Source organism: Diprion similis, chromosome 1, assembly GCF_021155765.1.
Source record: "Diprion similis isolate iyDipSimi1 chromosome 1, iyDipSimi1.1, whole genome shotgun sequence".
Lineage (NCBI taxonomy): Eukaryota > Metazoa > Arthropoda > Insecta > Hymenoptera > Diprionidae > Diprion > Diprion similis.
In genome coordinates this window covers 3,781,056-3,798,904 of record NC_060105.1, presented here as the reverse complement: position 1 = coordinate 3,798,904, position 17,849 = coordinate 3,781,056, and the positions used below count along the sequence as shown (strand labels likewise).

Here is a 17,849-nt window from a genome sequence, read left to right as displayed (position 1 = left end):
TAACCAAGCTTATTCCCTTTCTAGTATTTTTGAATATTTCTTCTTCCTCTTTTAAGATAAGTAGTTCACCATTGTATTTTTTAATAAATTCAAGGATGTCAACAAATAAACAGTATGATGAGTCCATATCGAACTATTCTAAAACACGCTCTACCGTCAAACCGTGATCCCCTGTCATCGATTATTAGACTATGAACAGTGAGTCCTTGGATAGAATCCTGTAATATTATGTGTACTGATTATTTGACCTGAATTTATTACATCCATAAATACGTGTAACATAGTGTTACATTACTCGTAAGCTATTTTTCATATTATTGATATAGTTTTGACAAGCGTCAAATCAGAATAATTATCTAATTTATGTTTCAACGAAACATAATTAGAAATAATCATTTTATGTAAGTAAAATGTATGTACAATGATGGAATGGCACATTGTGCACATGTTATCAGCTGCATGTTGCTTTAATTTGTTCGTTTTAACATGCTATTAAAGTAATATGGGTGGAAATAAAGAAGAAACGGATATTAAATTATATTCGACAATTGTATTTGTACATTTAAATCTTACAATATTAAGTTTAATTGACTCTTACAATATTAAATGAACAAATATTAATTATAAATAGTGGGAAAATTTGCATTTCTGCGGGGAAAATGATGAATATAAGAAGGAAGAAAAAGAAGTAAAAGAAAAAGAAATAATTGTTTTAGCATTGTAAAAATATCACATCAGGACTTAATTGTAGGAAGAAAAAAAAAAAAAAAAAAAAAAACCGATTAATAACTGTTTTAAATTCTAGAGAGCTGTTGCAGTAAGTTGGAAGGGAGGACCGCCTCTAGCTTGTCTACCATGTAATGAAACGGAAGAGAGAGCCATGCAAGCATAGCACGGGCGACTACACCCATCGTGTCTGGATACTGATGAGTTAGGAGGGCAAGCAATGCTGTAAAGGAACAGAGGCCGGCTGTGAATAAAATGAAGAATGGTAATTCTTTTTTTGGATAGACACTAACATCGTGGAAGGAAGGCAGGAGTTCCCTATCCGCGCATTCTGTACAAGTTGGATAAGGGTAAAACAAATGTCCCCTTTCCAACGGGTAAGGTAACATTCTGAATGTGCCTTCCCATGTACAGTGTAATAAGTTTAAAGCTCCTTCCATCTGTTTCCAGTGCGCAATGTGGAAAAATGCGTAGGCAATAGCCTCAGAGTCGCCTCTTTTTAGTACATGTTCGGGTGGTAAAATGAGGGGCTTCATTTCTAGCAAATATTTTGGAACGTGTGGATTGAATTCGACTGCTCTGTGAATCGCTTCGACTGCAGTCATTTCTGCCGTCGTTAATCCCCTCTTGCTTGCTATGTCCGGTGAAAATTTATCCGCTACAAGCCTGGCTTTCAGCAAAGCCGCAGTGTAGCAAATGGTGGCAGATTTTGGTAGACTAATATCGTCGTACTTTGCTAGCACCGCTTGAACATCGGCGTACGCCTGCATTTCTAACAGAGCTTCGATTAGATTCTCGTGAATATTGAGTACGTTCATTATCGGAGGTACTTCCTTTGTGAGATCTCTGAACATCTTGACCGCCTCTTTCAGTTTACCCAATTTTCTGGCGCACATAGCTAAGCGTCTTTTTATATAAATCAAAACATTGGTGTCTCTCCTGTGCATCGCCTCAGCCACCGATCCCTGGTGCTGGGTATTTTGAGACTTTCGATAATTATTCTCTGCGACCTTTAACGCCTGTTTAAGTATCTTTTCAGCCTCCAGAATCGTCGTCGATTCTTCTTCAGCAAGTAGTATATACGCCGGCGCACAGTCTGGATTTTGCTCCAAAGCGCTGTGCGCCGCTTTTATTCTCACTACCGGATTCCGCTCTCTCCAAGCAGTTTGCATTATTTCGTACTCTGCCTTACCGGTGTCGCCTTCGCAGGTAAAAAACGTCTGATGATCCTGCGCCGAAAGATTCATGTCATAATATGTCAGTGGTTCCTTGTTGGTTGCCCAATAAAATCTTTGGTACTCCGCACCACGGAACAGGTTTATCGGGTTGCGCCAGACCTTGCATTCGGGCACGTTTTGCTGGTTCGACATGCTAGAGCCATTCGTATTCGGACTGTTGCCATCGCTCGCTGTATCTCCGCCACCTATCCATGGTGATATGTGGTTCAGCGATACTTGCTCGATGAAGGACGTACCGTATTTGCGAAAATACCACCACTCGAATATCAGTATCAATCCGGATATAAGAGACGAGGTTCCGGTAAGAGCGACGTAAAATTTTGGCGTCAACGTGCTCAAAAACATCGTCGAGTCCCACATGCTCGTGAATAACAGAGCCATTTATGAACGGGATTGTTATTATCTCTCTGTCACGCTCCAAACGTCAAATGTATATCTGCTCCTTTATGCAGACACAGTTTACGACAATTAGCAGAGCACACCGGTTATCTTGCCGTTTTTTTTTTCCGATATGTGAATATTGTTTGTTGTACTATTATTTTGTCCTTTTTTTTTCGTTACAACTAACGATACTGTTCGCTTCTTGTTGCAGGTAAATATTGTGAAACTATTGTTTTACACTAACCAAGAATTATTGGCCAGCGTTTCTGCTCAGATACAGCCATTGGAAAGCAACAGCAGGGACGCATGTGTGGAGGAGGGTAGTTCCGAATATTGTTACCAGGTATCGCGATCTACTTTATCTATTGGTAGCGCCATCTTTTAAATATTTATTAACGATGTGATTGAAGATGTCGATCGGTACGTTGCATGTGGCCGGACGCATCGCCTTGCATCGATTGTCTCAATGTTTTACTGACCTTGATTTTCTTGTACCATATGTCGATGGCTCCTGATAAAATTCACTTAACTTTAAAGAGGCTAATTCTGAAAGGTCTAAACTCTGGTGTGACGATTATAAGTCAGGTAACTCTACGGACTCCGATGATAAAACAGTTTACACCTGTGTAAATTAATAAAATAATTTATTAGGGAAAAAGGGAAATGGGGAGGATTTATTATGAAGAAATTGTATTTACGCTGTTACATTTCGAATAAAATTTTCTTATTTCTTTCTTTCACTCGAGACAAGATGCGGACATATTCGGGTCACACGATAGCTCAAGAATAAAATTATTGACATGCTGTTGCAAACACAGGTTTCGTTAATTATAATATGGCAGAGTAAATTCATGCGAATCGGTCCAATTTAGATGTGTGTTAGACTTTTGTTCGTGGTGTTATTTTTACTTCCAAACCGTCTTTTGCTCTGGTTACTAGTTCTCCGCTAACAATGATATCCTCTCTGCGACATGTGGCTTCGATTTTGTATTTTCGTAGCACACCTGATAGCACAGCTTTTTCTTCCAAAATCGCGTATTTTTGTCCTAAAATAAGAATTCAAGTATCAATTTTAAACGATTTTCGGCTTCTTAACAGGCCATTGGATTGATTTGTGATTTTACCTATGCAATTCCTCGGCCCGGCACTGAAAGGTATATAAGCGTACGGATGCCTGCCGATCATGTTCTCTGCTAGAAATCGATCCGGGTCGAAGCATTCAGGATTCGGAAAGACGTTGGAGTCTCTATGTAGCATTGGAACAACGATTATTGCTGTGGTTCCCCTCGGGACGACGTACTTCCCTTGAAAAATACGAAAAATGTATAATAATTTTTGTTTTAGAAAATTGCAGCTAGTTCATCGCAAAATTATCCAGTGCTTTACCGATTTGAGTATCCTCTGAGACTTGTCGGGCAAGTAAAGGTACGCTTGGATACAATCGCAGAGCTTCCTTGATGCATCTTTCCAGATACTTCATACTGTTCAGGTCCCGCATAGTTGGTCTTCGATCAGAATCACCTTGGCTAAATATTTCCTCCAATTCCGCGACGACTTTTTCCTTCCGACATGAAAAATTTCACGGGTTCATGGTTAGTACAAAATCTTAAAATGTAACTTTATAAATGACTTCAGGTAATCTCGGTAATACCTGTATTTCAGAGTGACAGCCGAGCAGAAACAGCGTCCAACTCATTGCGGACGAGGTTGTGTCGTGGCCCTGAGAATGTACACGTCTTTAATGAAGAATCATTCAGAGATTGATAAAAAAAATTGTCGATTAGTTTACCTCGAACATGAATGTGTCAACTTCCTCCCGAATGTCTTCGTCCGAGAGAAGAGTTCCGCCTCGAGATGCTTCGATCAGTAAGTCGAGGAAGGCTAGCTTCTTGGTTCCATACTGTTCTACAAAACAAGGATCCTGGATAATAAAACGAAGAGGTGAGGCAAGTTGGATTTTCTAATTAGGTACCTTCTTTGTACTCGATCTCCGCTAGTCGGTCCTCGATCACCTGTCTTCTTTCACTAATCACCTGTTAACGATATCATAATGTGTTTGTAACTTGCAAAATACGTGCTCCTGCGAAGCTCAATTTGTTGTCTCACCTTCATGGAGAACTCGTGCAATATTTTAACGCAATTTTCATGCTTCTTGTAGCAGGACGTCAGACGAAACAAGCAGTCGGGATGATACCACAGCGTAGCTTGACGAGTCTGGACAATCCCTCCCATTCTGTACGGATATTTTTGAAATTGCTTAATCAGATTCTCACACCCTCCACTTTCACGACGTGAGTACAAATTAAGGGAAAATGCAATACAGTTCATAGGAAAGTAACGTGGTCGTGTCTACTTACTCATAAACTGCCTTGACGTAAACGCTTTCTCTGTCATCCTGGGCGTAAATGCGACGTCCCATGGCAGTCTCTGGAAAAAGTAGGTCGTTTGTACGATTCTTATTTACAATACCAGGCCACAGGGTATAACCGGAACTCACCACAGATAATGTCCAAAGCGCAGTGCGTAATGTAGGGAAATATGTTGAACGAGTCTCTGCCCACTTCTTTCGCCATTTTCTCCAACAGTATCTCCGTCTGTTCCGAAAAAATGTCGACGAAGTCTTCCAATATTTTAAAGTGAAACGTAGGTGTGAGGATCTTACGTCGAGAGTGCCATTTCTTTCCTGAAATCGAAGAAGAGATCTGCGTTAACGATCAGGGATGGAATACGGTCAAAAACGATTTCAAGCTGTTTTCAGGTCGTCGATCCACCTTACCGGAACTTGTCAGCAATCCCGTGCCTAGCCAAGGGTGGAGAAATCTGTAGTCCCGACTCTTGCCCAAGTGACGACTACTTCCGAGAATCGGTTCCACGGATGACGCCTTGCTCAGGAAGACGTAGGGTGTTGTGCCTAGCCACGCTTTGTTGATTCCGTCATTGGGACCCCAGAACAGTCGCATACCCATCAGACGTTGGAATAATTCTGAAGAATAATGGACGTGGGTTGAATGTCGACGCGTGAGAAAACCAGAGCAATGTCACACTTTTAAAAAGAATATATTTCATTTTTTGAAAACTTACCATCATGGTCGACGTTCAATTCGATCACGTTACCAAGAAGCGGCAGAGCCAAGGGTCCCGGAATCTTTTCTATCAACTTTACCATTCGACGTCTGGAACGATACCATATGACCAGCCATCCTATCACTGTTAAAATCAGCACTAAAAAGATATTCATTCTTTCGATTTATAGATAAAACGTAAATTCCTCGGGTTTGATAATCCGTTGTTGTTGATGTTAATTTGTTGATTGTTCGATGGGATGGCAAAATTTGTTCAGGAAAACAGTGTTCGCTGGACGGAGCGCGGAGGGTTCCCGGCACTTGGCTAATTCAACAACCGAATGAAGTACCTTGTGTCTCGAAAGGTATTTCGCTAAGTCAGCAATTACTGTTTATATTTCACACCGCTTTCACTTACGGAGTTAGATTCAGCTATAATCGCTACAAGTATACAACGGTTCGCGTTGCAATCGTTTAGCCGGGATTGGTATAGTTGTCTTTTCTATCGAATCGTTATTCCTTATCGTGCCCATCATTTCACACATGCCATAAACGCTTTTGCAATGAAACTTCCTGTTATTAATTAAATCTTCATGAAAATGTATTTTATAAATTTATCGATTCTCAGTTTCAGTGAGTATATCCGAATATTAACTGTAATATTTTACATTGTCATTTTATAAACAATTTTATGGCATACCCAAGTTGTGAATTTAATTTCTATATTTTTGTGCAGGGAAACTCACTCCGAGTATAAACTCGACTGTAAGTAAATTTTCTACAGGCAACTGCAGCCTTGCCGATAACGAACAGTCGCAGCTACTGCCAGTAACGAGAAACGTGTTCCGATTCATATAGGCGGACGATAACTTGCTTTTCTCCAAATTTCACTGTGAGTATGGAGAAATTTCTCTACTTTCATCGCGATTTCCTTATTATTCACAATTCAACAATGAAAACAATTTCTCTCAACTTATGATAGAACAACAACAATACCGATAAAAGAAACTCGGCATGTTCTTTTCGACAATGTAAAGTTGCAGAGAACAATGCGCGGTATATTGACATAATTTTACTGCCTAGATACGAATGTCGATTCTCCGGTTTCCATGGCTACCAAACTACCCTTCAGTGTTCACTCTCCTCGACTTAGTATCACCGAGCCTGCGAGGACTTCTCTCACAATAAGCTATAGGTGAGTCGTAGTTGCTCAGAACTTGTAACATCATAAATTTTTATATCAAATACTGTCGTTGTGCGGTGATTGTGAAAAGATTTTTTTCAATTTCATACAAACTATTATATGTATACTATCGAACCATCAGTTAATTTGTCGACAAAGCATTTTGATAGGCGGTTTATGATTAAACCAGCTGTAATTACTGCCTCTATAACGTAACAACCGTATAAAATTTAATCGACTCTTTGTCATCGGTTCCATATAACTTTAACGAAAATTTATTACCACTTGAAAACTGATAACTGTTGTTTTTTAACTGATTCTAAACGAGTTAAAAGACGGCTCTAGAATAAGTGAATAAGCTGATCCCGTGGGGGGGGGGGGGGGGGGTTATACTTTGCATGGTTTAAAATTACACCTAGTTAGAGGGTTTGTTTTTTTTCAAGGAGAATGAAAACACTTAGAGGAATTCAAGCTACAAGGCTTTATTATTTATAGTTTCGAGAACATTTTACAATTTTTTCATTGCAATTAATAACAAAATCGTGGTATGGCGCATATAAGTAGCGAATTACTCCGAACTCGAGGGTTGAAATCACTGTCCAGCTTGTAACAGATGTAAACAATTTATAGAGTTGAAATCACCTTTTCGGGTTCCAGCTCGTAACCCAAGCTTTGACAAAAATTGTTTTTCAATTATATACGATTATGAAGAAACAATTTTTCGGATTAAAATTCAAAACATAGCTACGAGTTCGAATCTGTAAACAAATTTCAAACATTGTGTCAAAATTTCAAGTCGGTCGGATAAAAATTGACCGACGAATCTGCGTCATTTGAAATTCTAAAATGTTCTTAAAACTATAAATAACAAAGCACTCAAACTCAAATTGCTCTACGTGTTTTCATTTTCTTGTAAAAAAAAAAAAAAACATCCCAAAAAATAGGTATGATTTTAGACCGTCGAAGCTGTATCGACCCCCCTCCCCCCCCAACTTTACTGGTATTTGTAAAAAATATGATTTATTTTGCGATCAAAACTGAAACTGAAAGATAATATCTACGGAAATCAGAGTTCGCACATCGTGAGCACAAAAACTGCTCTACGGTATCCATGGATCTCTGCGTAGCCGCACAATTCTCGTTTCTAGATCAAGTGGGTACAGAATCGGATTGGGGCTGGCTGCAAGGTGCAGAATTGCGCGTGTGCCTGTCTGGCTCAATTTCTAGCTAATATGTCACGGTTCGAAGGCAAGGCTCGTGCCAACGGCTTCTTTGATCCTCTCCACCCTTATATGCACCTCCAGAGATATCCAGCATCCCCTCTCCCTCGTCTGTACACTCGGGGCCTCGGAGAAAGGTCCGGGGGTAGGTGAAGGTATTCCCTGGGAGCGGGCGACACGCGCCTCGAGCGGGGTTTGGCGAAGCGAGGTTCCATGGAACAGGGAGAGGCTTACCAAATCCAATTTTATTGTTTGCTCACCGAAAATCATCCAAATTACGTTCTCCTTTCTCCGGAGGGGAGAAGGAATCTGCAGGACAAGGAAAAGCCGGCTGTTGTTGCAGGGTTCTTCGGTATTTCCCGAAAAGCCACCCATCCTTGTGAACTTATTCTTCTTTCGTGGGTTGGTACCAATAATAATAGACAACGAGACGGAAGATGGAAAAAATTCTCGTCATAGAATGAAAATTTGTAAGAAAAATTTTTTGCACGTGCAAAAAGGGGTGTCAAAAATTTTATCGTATAGTCTGCTGGTAAACATCGGATGAGTTATACACGACTTTGGAATTTATCTCACATTGTACAGGGCATTCAGGGGATGAGGCGTGGTTCGGCTTAGAACAGATGCAGCGATGGTCTGCGGCACCGTACTTCGTTGGGCCTTGTTTGCGATGGGCCTGATCTGGCAATATAACATTTTTCCGAGGGTTGACTCCGCGATGTTCGCTCTATAACACCAGTCCATAGATCATCCCATTGTCCATTGGGGATGGGCGCGTGTACACAGACGATTCTTGGCATTACCGCCTACCAGTGCATTATAATATTATGACTCTGCGTTCTGCAAACTGTGCATACACACGCACGTATGCTGCATTCGTGACGAAGGTAGTAGTACAGTGTATATAGAGAGATAGGTGTGTACGACTCGGTAGAGATATGCTGCATACTGTTCTCCGGGGAGAGGAGAGACTGAAAGAGAGAGAGAGAAAGAGAGTGGAAGCGACGCGTGGTGTTTGGTCTCCATTAATATCGGATCGACGACCTCCTGTATATCTCTTTTTTATGTGGCCATATGTCTTCCGGGTGCTAAACCCGCGGTCATTTGTCAACCGGCAATCTGCCGATCTGTTGCTGTGATTTGATATATATATATATATATATATATATATATATACATACACACACGCGGTCAAAACACCGGGGTTATATATATATATATATATATACGATGTTTGATACATACTGTGCGGAGGAGTGCGTATACTATATAGTCTATGGTTTTATATGGTGTACCATATAGAGTGCACACCTAAGGTGCATTATGCGGTCTGTGCTCCCGTTAGAATTATACCACCTATTCTAGGTTTTTAACTCCATTACATTTCATTTCAACCAGCAACTGGATGAAGTAAGAAAAACAAAGGTACATACACCTACCTATCACAAACCAAAGTCAAATAGTTTAAGAATGCGCATGGTGCTTGATAAAATGACACTATGGTATGGTTTATAGCTTTATGGAACCCCGCAACTCGAGGTTTATACTCTACGCGTTTAGAGACACTGCGTCTGGCTTAATTGTGGCCCTCCAGACCCGGGAGAATCTACCTAGATATGCAAGATTGTGTAATCGGTGAACTCTTTAAACGAGTCACTTTAGAGATTCAGATGAAAAATAAAAATGCGTAGTTGAATTATTGTTGTTTACGGTTATGGGTGTTATTGTAAAATGCAATTATTTTTTTCTTCCAATTTCATTGAGGAGGGGGTTAAATTCGTATATATACTTAACGTTGAGCAATTATATTGGCGAAATGAAATGCGATTGTAACGGCAAATCGCGGTGTTAATGTAGCCGGTTTACGAGGCCAAAAAAGGCCAAGGGCTCTCTGCGGGGGCATTTAAATGGTCCGACGTTAGCCACTGTCACCCTGCAGTCGGTGTAGGGCTGGGGTAGATATTACGGGCCTGCGTTTATCCTGTATGCCGAAATGGACCCCCCGGCATCTGTCCTGCAGGACGAGACGCCGCGACGGGAGGGCGCGCGTCGCCAAAGGGCCAATATAACGCTTGAACGGCAATGTCATGTAAATTTTTCGTAAGGATGATCGATTGTGTTCGTTTCTTCAGCAATTGAATGAGCTCACCTCAGGCGGAGGCGTGAAATTTTTTGAAATTCAAAAACGCTCCGGTCTTCATCCATGGTCGTTGCTTGTAGTTCGATATATTGAAATAGGAAATAAACGAATTCATCGATATTGGTATTTATTAAACAGTTTCAACTTTACTTTATTCTTGTTTAATTTATGCAAGGTTTTTCTTCACGTCTTTCGATGATTATAGTCGTCGATCGTTTCATGGACTTTATAAAAATATTCGATGATTCAATCAATCTATATCGAGGAATGAAACAATCTGAGATAAAGCCTGCGGTACAGGGTGTTAAACAAACGACGGATAGATTATACCTATATACATATAATTATACACGAGGAGCTCCAGCCCCCGTCGGCACCACGTGACACACGAAACCCCCTCACGGCTCGCAGATGAGGGTGAGCAAGTGGGGTTGAACCGTTGAAGGTGCGGTGCCCCTGAAATGGAAAATGAAAGTGGCAAATAGGATTAAGGAATTAACAATTCAGGCCGATTATCCGCGCCAAGTGCTATAATGCAACGCCTGCAAGGTACGTGTCGAGGTTGGGCACATGGCTGGTGCATGCATGTGCACTAGGGTCATCGTTGAATGCTTTTCCTTGGAATTCAGTGCTGGATGATCGTAGATCGGCTTTAAATATTTAAAAAAAAAAACGAATCTTTAATTTTTTCAAATTTTTATTTCGAAACTTGAGTCTCTTCGCTGGCTCGTATTTTTGTACTTAATTTTTGAGCACTAGAATGGAGATCCCCACATACCTTCCTACGCAACGAAGATTGAAATACGACGTCATATGGGTTGAAGAATTATTGAAAATCGTCCGATGATCGCATATCGACGAGTATAACGAAATTGGACGAATTCTACTTTTCTCTTCCAAAATTTCGATTTCCAAATCACGTTCCCATAACAACCTGCAGCCTTCAATACACTTCAACTTTCTTGTTTTACTACGTTATTTTACGATGCCCGTGAATCGCGGATCCAGTATTCCCGGTGATCAAACGGCCGTTCATCTCCCGAGTCAATGATCCTGCAGTGAGATATAAAAAAATATGATGGAAGTTTGAGGCGTTAAATGGATTGACTCGCAAGTTTATCACAGTTCGAAGCTTTTTCAAATCAACCATCTCTCTATCCGTGACTCTAAACGAATTATATTACCACGATCGCATTTCCCCGCTTTCATATTCAGATTCTCTGGGTCACTAAAAACATTTCATAATTTATACACTGGGAAAAAGAATAGTCGGATCGAAGATTATATTCATTCCAACAGTCCTTAGGCCGAGATTTAATTATTTCAAATGATGATTTACTAGTATCAAGAAAAGTTCATTCGAAATATAATCATTTTCATCAGAATTATCAAATATATATTTTCGAATCAATAAATAACATGCCTATACATAATAAGGATTTTATTGTAATAATTTTATTATAATATTTTTTTTTCACTGTATTATAGAATAATAAACGGTTTCATTAATTTCGCTTAAGTCAGGCAATTTTCAAAGTCAAATCCTGTAAACGTATTCTTGCAAATCACCGTTCAATGTGTCGAAAAAACGTTTACATTGGCTACTGTAAAAAGAGAAGGACAAAAAAACGATTTCGAAACAAGAAAACGTGTTCTTGGTCCTCATCCCTCTTTACGCGGATGGCGATCCATAGACAGCGACTAGATAATGACGCTGTGTTTGCACTGCAGGTATATTTACAAACGATGAGCTGCGAGCTCGTATTTTTGGAAGCATCGAGAGGGCGCGAAAGGGAGGCAGCCGAGAGGTGCCGCATGGAGCACTGCGGGCTTGCTGGGCGATGATTAATTAGCGTTTGATGAATATGTATGAGCCGCAGCCAGCAACCCCTTTCGAACAATCTCCTCCCTCGACCCTGCCCTGCTCTGACCCCCGTTCGCGACCCCGGTAAACCGGCGGTTCGTGATCCTGCGCGTGTTGCACCATCAACGCTTGTTCGTAGGCGCCTAGATCCTGCCGCCTTCTATAACTCGTTCGTGACCAAGTGTCTCCGTGGCGCGAATGCATGCCAAATATCTCAGCAAAGTAGGCCAACCGCGTAACCAGCGTGTGTACACACGAATGAATGAAGATTAGAAACTCCTTGATTTGGAAGGATTTTTTTAAGGAGAGGGATGAGGTACTTTTTATTTAGGTTTTCTTTTTTTTTTTTTGTAACGTAGATAATATTTGAATTTTTTTAAAGTATTAAAGGAATTTCGTTGATATGACTAATTTGAGAAAAATCTTTACCACGTAGAGATTGTTTTTTTTTTTTATGAAATTAGATATACTCAAAAATGAACAGATTTTTCTTCGCTGAAAGTGTATTGTCTGAATTATTCACGGGACTAATTCCGTTAACGTATTCTTATACACGGCGTTATTTTCGGTGAAAAATAATTCGTCGGAGGGTGATTTTAGAGTTCTTATTTATGAGACACTTGAGGAGGATGGTGAGTCGGAATTCAACACTTTTTTATATTGATTTCATTACCAAATGGTCGAATACTGAGGTAGACAGACATCAAAATTACGAAGAAGAACTTACATGCTGATCTTTGACTTTAAATCGTTTGACAAATAGTTGAAAATCTCTAGATTTAGGCTTAGTTTGTGAAGAAAAGAATTTTTCACTGATCGCTTTTTTCAGTCTGGTCAGTTTAATATTATTTTTTATCGATCAGAATCGAACATGTAACGATACTGCAACGTTCAAAACTGCAGGGCATAGTCTTCTCAGCAAATTAAGCCATCGTTGAATGAAATCGAACGAATCTGTCAGGTTTTTAATCTCTGCAATTGCTTTAATCAATTGTAAATAAAAATTCGACATCTGGTTTTAGCAGCTTATAATTTTAGTATTTCCGTTTCTTGTAGGTTCCTGCAGATACATTTATAGAAAAATCAACGTGTTACATCTTGTGAAACTATGAATTTGATAAATACATATTTACATTGTTGTCTCGTCAGACCTCCCGAATTATTTCGCCTTACCCTTGTTGTCAGTCCACAGATACGATTCATCTGCAAATCTCGACTCGAAAAATTGATTTGAAATTATCAACGCACAGTGATGGCACGGCTCTGTTGGTCCCCAGGAATATCGGCTCGGAAGTGGGCTTAGCTTTGCCGGTTCCCTTCCAGGGGCACGTTGTTCGGTTACCGAGAACAATGCGCACACAAGAGCGCTCACAACGGGGGTTCCGGGGGTTGGAAGCGGGGGCGTCGCGGTGAGCCGGGCTTAGGCGCGAATACAATTACATTATGAACTCGATTACCATTTAAATGGAAACAAACGCGAAACGCTAAAATACGCCGTCGCCCTCGCTCGCATACCTATATATATATTATATAGGTAACTACACACTGCACGCGTATGTATGTACATATATATATATATATACATATTGTATTATACGTATACCTACGCCGCGAAAATTCTGCAACCGCATACCCAACTCCTCGATCATCGGTATGCAAATGTGGAACAACCCCTCCGCCCCGTTTGCCGGTGCTTTCGCTCCGAAACAAGTACCTACGTTTCACTCCTCGAATCTCCGATCTGCGTACGACCGTGGAATGCAAATAATTCACCCTCAAATTGCGAAACTCCGAGGCGAAAAGGTGGACCGACATTTTTTTGCTCACGTTAAACAGCCCACACTTACTCAATGATTCGATCCGCCTTTTGCACTCGAATTTTGTTCCGATTTCACGGGCCACCTGTCACCCGCGTGTCGTCAGGCTTCGTTAGAGGGTTCTTTTCTGAATCGAGTTTTGAATATGTTAGATACGCCGAGTGGATGGGTAATTTTTAATCGTTTCACGCCAAGGGAATCAAATTTTATCAAACTATTTAGTTTTTCACAATTTTATAGTGCGGGGATGATTTTTTGACTTGATATTTTTTATGGATGGGAACTAAAAGATACACGTTAAGCGTCGGATTTGTTGTATCAATAATTACTGGGATTCGTATAAATCGTTCAGCAAAGTGGACGGTGCTCTGTTTACCTATTTTCATTCAGAGCTACTGTGCCAATATTTTCTCATTTCTGTATTGTTGTCCGACTGCAGGCTGAACCGCATGGTACTGGCAAAATTACCACAATACGCACCCTCAATTTTGCTCCATGGGTATAATAATCCGCCTCTTTTCTAACGCAAGATCGAATGCATCGGGTCGGTGTTAGTCATTCCGCAAACTCTTTTCGCATAATACCTACACTCTGAAATCTCTGCGGTTTTTCTGTTGGAGAAACAGGGTGGGAGAGAAGAAAATTAAAAACGAACGACTTTAAACTGGCCATGAGCCAACTCTCGAACTTCCCGTTTTTACACTGCGGATTCTAAGTTTATAGAGAAAAAGAAGAACCATGTCCAATTCGAACTCTGAATTAGAAATTCAGATTCGTTATTAATGATTTTAAAGCCCTCGGATACCATATATTACATGGAAATATGTTTTTTTTTTATTTTGAACCATTATTATGGATCCATCATTACAAATTTTAGAAGTTTGACCTTTGATTCGTTATCGGTGACCTAAAAAACATTCGTCTATCAATTTCTACCAATCTCGGAATATTTTTAGATTTTTTACAACTATATTGCTCCGCTATTTTGGATTTTGCAATTTGACTTTAGATTTAAGATGAGCCACCCAATAAACCGACGAGTACGAATTTTCATCAGAATCCAAATAATTTTAGTTTTTTTTTCAGCTTATTGACTACGCTGATTCTCCAGATCTAGTGAAAAGTCAAATTTTCATTTTCCAGGTAATTAAAACCATAACTTCCTCTTTTCGTCTGAAAACAGCGAAACGAAAAGTTAAAAAAAATCAACGATCTCAAAGAAAAGAAAAAGCCTAGGATAATACAATTGCAGAAATGATGCCTGGCTCTTGTGAAAAGCGCGAGAAGGACACTCGCCAACGCGGGTCACTCGGTCTCTCGTATTTGGCGAAGGTTTGGCGAAGGTTTTGCAACAAAGAGTGACCGTCAGGCCGCGGTGCGGTAGGTATTCAAATGGTAATTCACGCGCGTCTAATATACCGTCGCTCGCACCGTCGGCCCGACGCCTCCGCCTCGCCTCGTGTAGCCAGGAGAATCAAACCAAATATTGGCAATATCATCACCCCACATACGAATGCCCATTGTAACCCCTATTGTGGGAACGGCGAACGATGTCCGTTTGAATGCCCGATTCTACACTCGTATTACCAACACCAATACCTGCGCGCACCCTGTTAGAGGATTAGGGACTCGGAGATGATCCCTCCTTACCCTCCTCCTTCAGGATATCGTTCCATGCGGTATTTGCCTGCAGGTAAGGAATACCGAGGCAGTTCTGCAAATTATTAACACTTTTGCATCCTGTTTGTTATACAAAATACACTTCGAAGGTTGACAAAAAATTTACAAAAAATTTAAAAAAAGGGAACAATTTATATCTTCAAACAGAATATTGATCTTCTTAATAATATATTCGCAACTCGATCTGATTAAAAGCAAAAAAAAAAAAAAAATCAAAATTGGCAAAATCCTACAGGTAATTGAATTATTCTTTCTTTTCGTGTGTAGGGATAAATTGTAAATTTTTTTTATTTTTATTCTTTTAAGCTATTCTCTTAAACGAATTATTTGGGCAGTAGAGAGATTTATGTCTTCTGTTTATCCACGGCGTTTGCGCGCAAGAGTTTGTCAAAGCCGCGTGCGGAGACACGCGTTCCGATTATACGATTACGCGTGTCATTTCGCCCGGGGATCTAGTGGTGCGATACACAGATAGGTACAGACACGATCCACTGACGCGAAAGATTAGCCAATTCCTGACCAGTAATTGGTGCAGCTGTCGATTTTACCCGCGTGTAAGATATACAAGTGCAGTTTATGCATCGAAATAACAATTTTTAAACGACATGACGTCATTCGTTTATACAAATTTCAAATATTCGAGATTTCTAACTTTAAAAGTTTATACGGTTTGGACAAATTATATTGATTATAGATGATTGTGGAATAATGATCTATCGATAAAAATAATTATTTGTATTGTCTCTTAGTTATGAGAGTACCTAGGTGTGAAAAAAATACAGAGTGAGATGATGATCAGTATTAGTTTTAGTATTTAATAATGTCTATGAGAATGTGGACAACTGATTAAAATAATCTGTTTGAACCGAGTCAAACAATTACAAAAATACGAAGAATAAAAAAAAATTTTTTAAAAATGTCAAAAAGGAGTCATCCGAAAATATCACTCTAGAAAATAACGTGCGATTAAAAAAAAAATCTTAAATCAACAGAAAACAAATGAAAACGGTCAAAAGTAAGAGATATAGGGAGACAATAAACTCTTTAACACGTGATTTTGTACAACATGAAATTCGAAAATTATTCTAATTTGCAAGGTTAGCAAAAACACGTTAAACCTATTATAATCGTGGCTTCTATACATATATATTTAGTTTAAACCTGCGAGAAATTCCCGATGTAATATTTATCGTATATTCCGGCATTAAAAAGTGATTTAGCTCGGATGCCCGTCAGCAGTCATCGGTTACCGAGGTTTATTCGAATAAAGATCTCCCACGCGTCGTCGGGCGAGGGCGTGAACCCGTAACCGAGTTTCTAGGACCCCCGCAGGGTGGTCGGCCTTCCCGAACAATGAGAGGCGGTAAGAATTAAGGGCTGGTGGCTCAGGGCACGCGTCGGCACGTGACACTAGCCGCTTTGTACAAACAGCATTATGCATGCTAGCTGCGACATAAATTACATCAAGTTTTAATATCGGACTGCAGCTGAAGACTGATGACGAAAACGAAATTTCGGTTTTTCAGAGAGGAGCTCCGGAGAATTTTTAAATCTCGAGGATTGTTGTTTTTTTTTTTTCTTTTTTTTTTTTTCTCTTATTTTTCACGCCGTTCTCGGCATCCTCAGAACCCGATACCGTTCCTCCACTTTGTCGGTCAAACTCCGGAAGTTGCGGCGAGTCGCCCCGTCGCGACTGACGGACACCAGGCAGTCGGTTTGAATGAGAGACTAAAGACAAGAAGACGTCGAGACAAGACTGAAATTTAAGTACAGAATTTCTTGAGGAAAAAAGAGATTCGGTATTATTGTTAGTATTTTTTCTTTTAGGAGAATATATCCTGCGGCATTTATACGTCTATCTCTTTACTTATTCAATATTTTTCGTTTTCTGCCTCAATCTTTGAATTTACATACGCTATAAATTTTTTCCTAATATTTATAATATTTGCATTTGTTATAATTACGCAGGTGAATGACGTCTGTATATTATACATATAATTTTTTTCCTTATTTTTCGCCCGGTCATTCCCGCTCTGCAGCCTCGTCGGTTATTTATTTTTCATTTTTTTTTCATCCGTTTTTTTTTTTTGTTTTTTAACATCCTTTTTTACCTTCAAAGTAAGCAGAAGTTAAGCAGTCATAATGCCGTTGCAAACAGACAGGTGACATCGCGAGGTCAGGCAAACAGACACTCGTAAATCACGGTGGGAGGCTGGAAACGAGTCCTCCCCCCCCCCCCCCTCTCGCCCCTCCTCACTCCTCTCTTCTTCTTCCTTATATACAGTAATTACACCACGTATGTGTATATCGGTATGCACTCACCTGTATTCTGCTGGTCATAAACACGTAAAGGAGGCGCCCCTCGAGAGGGAAAGAGAGAAAGAGAGAGTATCATCGCGTTAACGAACTGAGACCCATTATTGCGGACATCGTCGCACAGCTTTTGCTTTCTTATTCCTTATGTAATGTTCTTGTTGTTTTTTTTCTTCCTCGTTCTCTCTCTCTCTCTCTCTCTCTTTCTCTCTATTTTTTTTCCCT

The 17,849-nt window shown here is 40.0% G+C and overlaps 2 protein-coding genes and 1 long non-coding RNA gene across 3 annotated transcripts; 1 reads left to right on the top strand and 2 right to left on the bottom strand.

Moving 5' to 3' along the window:
• Positions 1–530: 530 nt before the first annotated feature.
• LOC124410287 (protein ST7 homolog) lies at positions 531–2,433 on the bottom strand. The gene has a single exon (XM_046888576.1). The coding sequence runs from the start codon at positions 2,343–2,345 to the stop codon at positions 795–797; it is 1,551 nt and encodes a 516-aa protein (XP_046744532.1). The 5' UTR covers positions 2,346–2,433; the 3' UTR covers positions 531–794.
• Positions 2,434–3,216: 783 nt separating this feature from the next.
• Positions 3,217–5,714, bottom strand: LOC124410518 (cytochrome P450 4c3). Its single transcript, XM_046889004.1, has 11 exons — positions 5,427–5,714; positions 5,122–5,328; positions 4,843–5,028; positions 4,703–4,772; positions 4,452–4,578; positions 4,318–4,378; positions 4,135–4,250; positions 3,997–4,065; positions 3,732–3,906; positions 3,470–3,649; positions 3,217–3,391 (listed from the first exon to the last, which is right to left on the bottom strand). The coding sequence occupies exons 1-11, from the start codon at positions 5,581–5,583 to the stop codon at positions 3,225–3,227; spliced, it is 1,515 nt and encodes a 504-aa protein (XP_046744960.1). The 5' UTR covers positions 5,584–5,714; the 3' UTR covers positions 3,217–3,224.
• On the top strand, positions 3,845–4,596 carry LOC124411106. Its single transcript, XR_006929643.1, has 3 exons — positions 3,845–3,937; positions 4,008–4,286; positions 4,504–4,596. It is a non-coding gene; the product is annotated as an uncharacterized LOC124411106 (long non-coding RNA).
• Positions 5,715–17,849: the final 12,135 nt, after the last annotated feature.

What these genes read in the sequence shown, in the direction of transcription:
- LOC124410287 (XM_046888576.1), bottom strand. Translation starts at nt 2,345, where the DNA reads ATGGCTCTGTTATTCACGAGCATGTGGGACTCGACGATGTTTTTGAGC.
- LOC124410518 (XM_046889004.1), bottom strand. Translation starts at nt 5,583, where the DNA reads ATGAATATCTTTTTAGTGCTGATTTTAACAGTGATAGGATGGCTGGTC. An exon ending in TACGTCAAGGCAGTTTATGA is followed by an intron (nt 4,579 to 4,702) that starts GTAAGTAGACAC and finishes ATATCCGTACAG; the next exon opens with AATGGGAGGGATTGTCCAGA. An exon ending in GCTGTCACTCTGAAATACAG is followed by an intron (nt 3,907 to 3,996) that starts GTATTACCGAGA and finishes TCATGTCGGAAG; the next exon opens with GAAAAAGTCGTCGCGGAATT.